The sequence below is a fragment of the Neophocaena asiaeorientalis genome, unplaced genomic scaffold (assembly GCF_003031525.2).
Source record: "Neophocaena asiaeorientalis asiaeorientalis breed wild unplaced genomic scaffold, Neophocaena_asiaeorientalis_V1.1 scaffold177, whole genome shotgun sequence".
NCBI lineage: Eukaryota > Metazoa > Chordata > Mammalia > Artiodactyla > Phocoenidae > Neophocaena > Neophocaena asiaeorientalis.
The window spans coordinates 14,735,441-14,746,592 of NW_020172779.1; the positions used below are offsets into that span (position 1 = coordinate 14,735,441).

General features: G+C 46.3%; 1 protein-coding gene across 1 annotated transcript in view; it reads right to left on the reverse strand.

The window, feature by feature from the left end:
• Positions 1 to 11,152, reverse strand: part of KCNQ3 (potassium voltage-gated channel subfamily Q member 3) — a 288,456-nt gene that overhangs the window by 27,634 nt on the left and 249,670 nt on the right. Inside the window, exons 7-9 of the mRNA XM_024741287.1 lie at positions 10,417 to 10,527; positions 8,610 to 8,705; positions 7,627 to 7,725 (exon numbers count right to left, since the gene is read on the reverse strand). Of these exons, the coding sequence (XP_024597055.1) occupies positions 7,627 to 7,725; positions 8,610 to 8,705; positions 10,417 to 10,527 (306 nt within the window). The remainder of the gene's footprint in view (positions 1 to 7,626; positions 7,726 to 8,609; positions 8,706 to 10,416; positions 10,528 to 11,152) is intronic.

Here is an 11,152-nt window from a genome sequence, read left to right on the forward strand (position 1 = left end):
TGACCTCCCACATGCAGCAGAGCAGCTGGGCCCGTGAGCCATGGCCGCTGAGCCTGTGCGTCCGGAGCCTGTGCTCCACAACGGGAGAGGCCACAACAGTGAGAAGCCCGCATACCGCAAAAAAACGAAAAAACCCAAAAAACTCTTTCTTTCCAGAGATACAATGGGCTTTGGCATAAGACCTGGGTTCCGATCTTCGCTCCACTGCTTACTAGCTGGGTGACATTAGACAAGATGATTAATCTCACTGATGCTCTGATTCTTCACCTATAAGCTTATGGCTATGAAAAATGGAGTCACCCATTCTACTTATCTCCCAGGACATTCTAAAGATTAAATGAGATAGCCTGTATGAAAACAGATCCAATATTATTTGGCTGTAGCAAAGGGTTACAGCATATAGTCCCCCTTCTCCATTTCTAAGCACTCCAGTAATCTTGACCCTGGTCATAAAAAGAACAAGTTCTGGTTCTACAATAAATTAACTGGGTCTTCTTGGTCACGTAACTTCTGTTTCTTGGGCCTAAGTCTCAGCTTCACTTTAGTTCTAATATCTAATGATTCCAAAGCTGCACTGTCCAATGGTAGCCACTAATCAATCATCACATATGGCTATTTCAATTAAAATGAAAGAAAATTAACAATTCAATTCCTCAGTAACTAGTAGTAGGTGCTCAACAGCCACATGTAACTAGTGGTTACCATATTGGGCGGTGCAGCTATAGACAATTCTACTATCACTTCTAGGGAACAAATCTGTGTGCATGTGTTCTTGTTGGTGGTATGCAACATCTGGTTTTTAATGTCTGCTCTCTTCTCTGTTTGTGCATGAGGATGTTCAATCTACCATCCCCCCAGCATCTTCCTGTACCTTCTCAGCCTCCTACCACCTACTTCTACTAGGTCTACACAGTTTCCACTGGCCAGCAAATCAGAAGACCTGGGTCTGGTCCCAGCTATGCCCAGCGTGATGTGTGGCCTTGAGCAAGCCCCTGAGCTGCTGGGGGTCCTCAGTTTCTTCTCATATGAAATTGGGGTGGGACTTGACACTCTCTGAGGTTCTTTGCAATTCCAAAGTAATGATTTTATAATTTTAAGTAGTCATAAAAGAACACCAAAAAAGGCAATACCATCACTCATCACTGCTAGCCCAAAATATGCATGTATATACATACACATATGTACACATGTGTGTATACATACACACATATACTTGCAAATTAACAAAGAACTACGCTTGCTGGAAACTGATAGGACACCACTTTTTTTTTTTTTTTTTTTTTTTTTTTGCGGTACACGGGCCTCTCACTGCTGTGGCCTCTCCCATTGCGGAGCACAGGCTCCGGACACGCAGGCTCAGCGGCCATGGCTCACGGGCCCAGCTGCTCTGCGGCATGAGGGATCTTCCCAGACCGGGGCACGAACCAGCGTTCCCTGCATCGGCAGGCGGACTCTCAACCACTGCGCCACCAGGGAAGTCCTGACACCACTCTTAGAAATGGGCTACACAACTTCATCCTTCAAAATCTTTTGGAGGACTATAAAGTGGTGCAGCCACCATGGAAAACAGTCTGGCAGTTCCTCAAAAAGCTAAACATAGAGTTACCTATTCCACTCCTAGGTATACACCCAAGAGCATTGAAAACACATATCCACACAACATGTACCTGAATGTTCATGGGCCAAAAAGTGGAAATAACACAAATATGCATCAACTGATGAATGGATAAATACAGTGGGGTATATATGATGGAGTATTATTCAGCCATAAAAGGAATAAAGTTCTGATACACAAGACAACATAGATACAACTTGAAAATATTATGACAAATGAAAGAAATCACATTATAAGATTTTATTTTTATATGAAATGTGCAGAATAGGCAGAGTTGAGAGAGAAAATATTAGTAGTTTGCAAAGGGCTGGGGGACAAGAGGGAACCAAGAGTAACTGCTAAAGGGCACAGGGCTTCTTTTTGGGGTAATAAAAATATTGTGGTGGCGATCAATGCCCAACTTTGTGAATATACTAAAAACCTACCAAATTGTTACTTTAAAAGGGTACCTTTTATGGAATGTGAAATCCTTTTGTAGTATATGAAATATATCTCAATAAAGTGTTCTTTCAAAAAAGTAAGTCAAAGAAAAAAGCCTTTAGGAAGCAGGTGAGGACACACCAGTGTATTATCAGCTACTTTTTTTTTTTTTTTTTTTTTTTTGCGATATGAGGACCTCTCACTGTTGTGGCCAGTTTCAGAACGGTTGCCAAGTGAATTCTCTAGTGGTTTTATACTTTTGTCCTTGAAAAACGGAAAGACATGTTCTCTCTTAGTGTAAAAGCCATTCCCATATCACGGCTGCTGTCTGCAGCACGACGTACTCCTTGGAGTCTCCGACAGCTGGGACAATGCCTTATTTATAATAAATCAACGCAAAAGAATGGGCCTCTTGCCAAGACCTTGGGATGCAAAGCAAACAGGAATCTTGATTCAGAATTCCATGTGGTGGCGCAAGTTCTTGTTTCTGAGTTCGAGGTCATTCTGTTCTCTTCAGGAGAAGCCCCCTGCCCATTCTAAGACCCTTGTTATCCCAAGGAAAGCTGATACTATCCCAAACCCAAAATGATTATAGCAACAATCGAATGTTAGAATCAAAAGGAATCACAGAGATCATCTTCTGAGTAAATCTAATTACAAGGAAGAAGACACAGTTAGTAAACCAAAATTTATCATTCCGTTACGGAAGGCTTGCTTCTTCACATCTCATTAACTCTCCCACAAGTCATCACTCCCTGAGTTTCTTTCCCTTTGCTTATTCCCTTTCAGGTCCTCCCTCTATCGTCCCTTCCTACTGCTGTTACCTTGGTTTAAGCTCTCATTTCCTCTTCCCCTGAATCGTGCATTCCTTTGCTAGCTGATCTCCTTGTGTAGAACCCTGAGCCTGTCCAATCCATCCTCGCTCCTGTCACTTTCCTGAAACACACATCTGATCACGTCATTCTCTGCAGCCAATGGCTTCTCTTCGCTTTCAGGATCAAGGTCAGAGTCTTTCACAAGTCACTTGTGACCTGCATGGTCTGGTCCAATCCTTAGCATATACAAGAGGCTCAAAAATATTGGAGGACTGAATGCCTGGACTAGAAAATGCCACGTGCCACTAGACCCTCTTGGGAGTAACAGCACCATAGACGCTGAGATGGGAGAGGTAAGCAGAGCCCTGAGGTTCTGGGGCCCTGCAGGTCGTGGTCAGGGTTTGGATCTTGTTCTCTTCATCATGGTTATCCAGTGGAAGGTTTTATGCAGGGAAATGAGTCAGTCATGATGTCATGAATTTTCTTAAACCTTTACCACAGTCCGGGGATGGAAGTGGAGGGAAAATTGAGGCCGAGTTCAGAGCCTGGCCCCAGGTTCCACAACGAGAGTGTGGGAAGGTGGGATGGGGTTGGGGGGAGCCACCCGTCCAGCACTGGGTCATGCTATGGTTCATGAACCCAGACACATGGCAGAAACATGCTTCAGGGCAGGGTTTCCACTCCAGGTATGAGTTCTGAGTGTCCCTCTACTTCTTCCAACTCAAGGGTCCTATCCACCCAGGCTTCTATCCACACACTTAAAAATCTGAGCTCTGGACCACAGTGTCTAAAATCTACCAAAGATTTTGGGCACTTCGCTGATGGTGTCGGTGAGTGTGTTTCCTGCCTGAGTGCAACTAGCGGTGAGTCACGGGCACCTCTAGTTTCCTAAGGTGAAAGCTTAAGATTATTGAGATCAGGAACCAAGATGGCGGAGTAGAAGGATGTGCTCTCACTCCCTCTTGCGAGAACACCAGAATCACAACTAGCTGCTGGACAATCATCAACAGGAAGACACTGGAACTCAGAAAAAAGGATGCCCCACATCCAGAGACAAAGGAGAAGCCATGATGAGACGGTAGGAGGGGCGCAATCCCAGTAAAATCAAATCCCATAACCGCTGGGTGGGTGACTCACAGACTGGAGAACACTTATACCACAGAAGTCCACCTGCTGGAGTGAAGATTCTGAGCCCCACATCAGGTTCCCAACCTCCCAACGGGAGGAGGCATTCCTAGAGAATCAGACTTTGAAGGCTAGTGGGATTTGATCGCAGGACTTCGACAGGACTGGGGGAAACAGAGACTCCACTCTTGGAGGGCACATACAGGGTAATGTGCGCATCGGGACCCAGGGGAAGGAGCAGTGACCCTAGGGGAGACTGAACCAGACCTACCTGCTAGTGTTGGAGGGTCTCCTGCAGAGGCAGGGGGTGGCTGTGGCTCACACCCTAAGTCCAGGAAGCATAGAGAGTCCCAGGCAGGATACACCCAAGGAGAAACACGCCGAGACACATAGTAATCAAACTGGCAAAAATTAAAGACAAAGAACAATTATTGAAAGCAGCAAGGGAAAAATGACAAATAACAAAGCTACGGTAATCAAGACAATATGGTACTGGCACAAAAACAGAAACAAAGATCAATGGAACAAGATAGAAAGCCCAGAGATAAACCCACGCACCTATGGTCAACTAATCTATGACAAAGGAGGCAAGGATATACAATGGAGAATAGACAGTCTCTTCAATAAGTGGTGCTGTGAAAACCGTACAGCTACATGTAAAAGAATGAAATTAGAACACTCCCTAACACCATATACAAAAATAAACTCAAAATGGATTAGAGACCTTAATGTAAGACAGGACACAATAAAACTCTTAGAGGGGGCTTCCCTGGTGGCGCAGTGGTTGAGAGTCCACCTGCCGATGCAGGGGACACGGGTTCGTGCCCCGGTCCGGGAAGATCCCACATGCCGCGGAGCGGCTGGGCCCGTGAGCCACGGCCACTGAGCCTTTGCGTCCGGAGCCTGTGCTTCGCAACGGGAGAGGTCACAACAGTGAGAGGTCCGAGTACCGCAAAAAAAAAAAAAAAGACTCTTAGAGGAAAACATAAGAATACTCTTGGACATAAATCATAGCAAGATCTTTTTTGTCCCACCTCCTACAGTAATGGAAATAAAAACGAAAATAAACAAATGGGACCTAATGAAACTTAAAACCTTTTGCAAAGCAAAGGAAACCATAAACAAGATGAAAAGACTGGCTGAACTGCCCCGGAGCCCGAGGGGAGGGCAGCCTCACTGAGGCTGCCGGCTCTGGGGGGGCCCCACCAGCTGAAGCCGGACAGTCCTTGGGACCACGGGCCAGTTGTTTCAACAAGTAACTTAAAGACAAAATGGAAAACAAGGAGGTTTGTGCCTGAGATCATGTGGATGTGAAACCAGGGATGGCCACCTTGTGCCAGAAAAGCCCCTTTAAGATTTCTCGGCAGTCGGAGAAGATGGCGGAAGAGTAAGATGCAGGGATCACCTTCCTCCCCACAGATGCATCAGAAATACATCTACATGTGGAACTCTCCTATAGAACACCCACTGAACGCTGGCAGAAGACCTCAGACCTCCTAAAAGGCAAGAAACTCCCCACGTACCTCGGTAGGGCACAAGAAAAAATATGAAAAGACAACCCTCAGAATGGGAGAAAATATTTGCAAACGAATCAACGGACAAAGGATTAATTTCCAAAATATATAAACAGCTCATGCAGCTCAATATTAAAGAAACATACAACCTAATCCAAAAATGGGCAGAAGACCTAAACAGACATTTCTCCAAAGAAGACATACAGATGGCCAAGACGCACATGAAAAGATGCTCAGCATCACTAATTATGAGAGAAATGCAAATCAAAACTACAATGAGGTATCACTTCACACCAGTTAGAACAGGCATCATCAGAAAACCTACAAACAACAAATGCTGGAGAGGGTGTGGAGAAAAGGGAACCCTCTTGCACTGTTGGTGGGAATGTAAACTGATACAGCCACTATGGAGAACAGTATGGAGGTTCCTTAAAAAACTAAAAATAGAATTACCATATGACCCAGCAATCCCACTACTGGGCATATGCCCAGAGAAAACCATAATTCAAAAAGACACATGCACCCCAATGTTCATTGCAGCACTATTTACAGCAGCCAGGTCATGGAAGCAACCTAAATGCCCATTGACAGATGAATGGATAAAGAAGATGTGGTACATATATACTATGGAATATTACTCAGCCATAAAAAGGAATGACATTGGGTCATTTGTAGAGACATGGATGGATCTAGAGACTGTTATACAGAGTGAAGTAAGTGATAAAGAGAAGAACAAATCTCATATATTAATGTGTATATGTGGAACCTAGAAAATGATGATGAACCAGTTTGCAGAGCAGAAATAGAGACACAGATGTAGAGAACAAACGTATGGACACCAAGGGGGGAAAGAGGTGGTGTGGTGGTGGTGTGATGAATTGGGCGATTGGGATTGACATGTATACACTGATGTGTATAAAATTTATGACTAATAAGGACCTGCTGTATAAAAAAATAAAATAAAATTCAAAATTTTTAAAAATTAAAAAAAAAAAACTGGCAAGGTGCGGTCTATTTCAGAAGCCCAAGTAGTGAAAAAGATCATGGGCTTTGGAGGCCTCTAGATGTGGCTGACACTGGCCAAAATGACCAAAGTTCCTGAGCCCCAGTTGGCTCATCCACGAGAGGAGCCTGGTGATACTGACCACCCAGCCTGTCTCCAAGGATGCACCATGGGCCACTGTGTTAGAATCAACAGGGGCACCTATGTGAAGTGCTTTAGCTACTCTAACGCCATTGAAATTGCTGAAGGTGGATGCAGGATCTGGTGTTTACAGTCCCCCACTGATTTTAACACACCTTGACATTTGAGAACCTCTGACTTATTTCATAGGATGCCTGTGAGAATTAAATGAAATGTGAACTTGGATTCCAGGAACATACTGGACATCCAGTAAGTATTCATTTCCCTCTCCCTTTTCATAGGTGCTGGCCAAGGACTTCCCTGGCGGTCCAGTGGTTAGGACTCTGCCCTTCCACTGCAGGGGGCACGGGTTCGATCCCTGGTCGGGGAACTAGGACCCCATAAGCTGTGTGGCGTGGCCAAAAGAAATTTTTTAAAAAATAATAAAAAAAATAACTTAGGTACTGGCCATAGGAAGAGGTTTTAATTTTTTTTTTTTTTTCCTGAAACCTTTCGATTAATCTCCCCCCTCTGAGAACACAAAACCACATCTCTGGGCCCCCAGCTGCTTCTTCCCCGTGCCCTTTCCCCCTGTCCAGAGCAGTCTGGCGGTGCAGGCCATGGGCAGGTGCTGCGGCCTCCAGGACCGCCAGGGTGGCCCATTGCACTGGATCCTCACTTCCTCAGCCACTGATCTGCTCAAACACTGGCCCGACCTCCCTTTTCAGCCACTCCACACTGTTTAGCTGGAAATGCTGGGTGACACCCTGGGGTCATCTGGGGAGCTTTAAAAAATACTGATACCTGGGCTGCAACCCTGGGGATTCGGATTGAATCTGCCTGGGTATGGTCTGGGCATTGGGATATTTTAAGCTCTAATGATTCTAACATGCAGCCCGGATTGGGAACCACTGCGAAGGACGTCCTCCGGGAAACCGTGAAGCCAACAGGCACAAATACAGACCCACGGGAGGGAGGGTCGGTCACGCACTGAGCATTCAGGTGAGCGGCCACTTGCCTGAAGAACGGAAAAGAGACAACTGATTCGTAGAACCTCCATGTCGCCACAAGGTCAATCCTGTTGGGGTTGGTAGCATAGTACCTCCAGGCGGCCTGGGGAGGAGAAAAGAGGGGCAGGAATGACCTGGCGTCACCCGAAACGTTCACATGGAATCCCACAACATTAAAACAGAAAGCCCTTGACACCTAAGAGTATAACGTACAGTGAGGTCATATCCAGAGAAGCCGGATTCTTGGCTTTCTGTAGCTCCTATGGGAAGAAAACCTTCCTTGACCCCATCATCTCGGAGCTATAATTGATGGTGTGGGGTGTGGAGAGGTGAACTACAGTGGACGGGGGAGGCGGGTACTGGGTAGAAGATCCCTGAAAGGAGCAGGGATTACTCTCGTTGCAAGATTCCTTGAGATTTCTCAAACAGGTAGGAAGACAAACAGTCTTCTGTGCCACTTCTGTGCATTTCCCAGTGCAAGGGCCAGCCCGGGAGATGAGGTTTTGATTCTAATATACTAGATCTTCTGTATACCGTGATGGTTTGGGGTTTGCGAAGATAGAGCGGACTCTCAGAGATCAGCACTGGCCTGGAAACTACAGTATGGAGGATAACGTCCTGTATCTGACCCACAGAGATACTCGCTGCAACTGGACACAAGTTCACGAGTGGGTGGTCACGCAGACACGCAGTCCCAGGCAGCTAGAGGCAGAACGCTCTCTTTTCCTATTCTCTGCGCTCCCAGTGGCCCATAAAACCACAAAGCAGGAACCTTCTCTGAAGTGAAAGAGGGAACACTCTGCCTCTCCCACCGTCTCTCCCGATGGTCCCCAACCCCCAGCCCACGGGTGGGGGAGAGATAAGGATGGAGAGCTGGCAGGAGACCAACACCGACTACTGCCTGGCTGCCTATAGACACACACACACACACAGACACACAGGCAGAGGATCTGAGCTCCATTCCAGTTCATCCCCAGGCAGACAGACCTGGATAAGCTCAGCGGCGGGCTTCCTCCTTTTCTCAAAGTGCTTCTGACGGTGTTGCTCCTGCACCTTGAGCGCCAGCCCGGACCCCAGGATGCCCTGAAGAGAGAGGTCAGGTCCTGAAGTCAGCCCCACCCAGACTCCCCCAGAGCCCCAGCCCGGCTCCCAGCAGCAGGACGACACTGAAGCCAAGGGGAGGAGGAAAGATCCCTTCTTTCTCTTCCAGCGAGTAGGAGCTGGGTTAAGTGGAGCCTTAAAGCCAGGGCTTCCTGACGCTGCCACTTCCCTGCAGTGAGACCCTGGGCCAGCCTCCTCTCCGCTGCATCTCACTTTCTACCACACGGAAGTAGGATAAAGGTACCTACCGCATAACTCTGTTAGGAAAAAAAGTGAGCTAATGTAATAGGAACGGCCTAGTAAGGAGTATGATGCAGAATAGATTCCCAGTTACTATTCAGGGAATTTAAAACATATTTTAGCTGCTTGAATTGTCACTTGAGGCTTTTACTCTGGCTGGAATCCCTCTGAATTGTGATCTGTTTTGATTTCCAGGTCGGACTCTCATGTGAATTACACAGGTAGGAACACACCCTTTTCAAGTCAAGAGAGAATTGAGAGACCAAGTCGCATCCTCACTGGCCCTAACCTGTTACAGATAAGGAAACTGAGAATCAAAAAGGCCATGTGCTCAAGGTCAAACAGCTTAGGAATAAAACAGACCAGGTAGGGCTGCAGTGGTCAAAGAACGTTAGCCACAAAAGGATGGGAGGTGAAGGGCAGGGAAGAGGGTTTGTTATACAAGAAGGTTCTCTTCAAGTTTTGTGATTAAGAGCCAGGCTTGGAATGAGCAGACCTGGGTCCCTGGCTCCACAACCCAAAGCCCTGTGACTGTGGAAACTTCACGAACCCAGTTAAGCCTCGGTCTTCTCATCTGGAAAATGGAGATAAATGTAGCGCCAAACTCCTAATGTTGTCACAAAGATTAAGTGAGACGGCATAGGTAAAGCATTTGGCATGAATCTAGGGCACAGTATGTTCAACAAATGCTATCTGTTATTACTGCTGTTATTATACTGATGGGCACTGGGCTTTGGGGAAGTTATTCTATCAGGGGTCAAAACTTATTCTTGAGGGAAATGCATTTTTTATATAAACCAGTAGATGACAGGGCAAGGGAAGGGAACTCACATATACAAAGGACCCGCTACGTGCAAGGAATACGTGGGTGAAAGACATAATCTCAGCTCCCCAGGAGCTCACAGTCTTCTGGGCAGGCAGATTTGGAAATGTGCAATCCCAGCATGGGGTCCGAAACGCCTTTAAAGAGCTATGCCCAGAGGAGGGAAGGACTAACTCAGCCTAAAGAAGGCAGCATTGAAACTGGGTCTTGAGGATAAATAACAAGGTCCTACGGTACAGCACGGGGAACTATATTCAATATCCTGTGATAAACCATAATGGAAAAGATTAAAGAAAAGAATGTCTCTATGTGTATAACTGAGTCACTTTGCTGTACAGCGGAGATGGGCACAGCATTGCAAATCAGCTATACTGCAATTAAAAAGAATTAAAAAAGAAGAAACTGGGTCTTGAAAGAGGAGTAGGTGTTTGGGGGGATCACTCCTGGCAAAGGGATCAGCACAGCCTACGGAAGAGAGACAGGAAACCACGCTACGGGGATGGTTATTGAGTTGATAAGAGCTGGAATTCAAGATACGAGACGATGGAAGATGAGGCTGGAAATTTGAGCTGGGGCCAAGTGGTGAGGGGTCCTGCCCATCACACTAGGGAGAACACCTGAGATACTCACCGCTGGAAGGGCGAAAAAGGAGACGCCGATTAGGGAAAAGGTGGCTGCGATCAGACGGCCTTCCCACGTTTTGGGTGTCTTGTCTCCGTAGCCAATTGTGGCCAGTGTGATCTGAAGAGAGAAGAGTTCAGACGTGAGGCTTCCCAGGGAGAGGACATTAATGATGTATCAGCTGAGCTTCACCTACAAGCCTTGTGCTGACCGGGGTGCTGTTCCCGTTTAGAGTAAGATTCCCACGGGAGGGATGGTGCTAAGTACCAGCGAATTTATACGGAGCCTTGAGACCACACCTGTTTCTAAGTTAAGGATTTCTTCCCTATAGTCAATCAGTCCACACATATTTCAATAATTGCAAACACGTGCATGTGATATACATTCATGTGTATATTTGCCTATGTGTGATTTTGTGTATAGCCATGATTCTAAATATACGTGCTCTTGTGGGTGTATTCATATGCACTGTGTGTATACGTGTGCATGGCTAAGGTCTGTGCCCGTGTCTGTCCTGGTATGAGCTGAATATTCCTGTGTGTGTTCACATGTGTAGGTTATCAGCGCACATGTACTTATGAACGTGGAAGGCAGGCTTTCGGACCAGTTAAGGGTGTGGCTTCTAGAACCCGAATGCCTGAGTTCAAATCCCAAGTCAACCACTAACTGGCTCAGAGACTATCCTTGAATTAGTTACTCAACTTCATGCCTCAGTTTCCCTATTTTTTTTTTTTTTTTTTTTTTT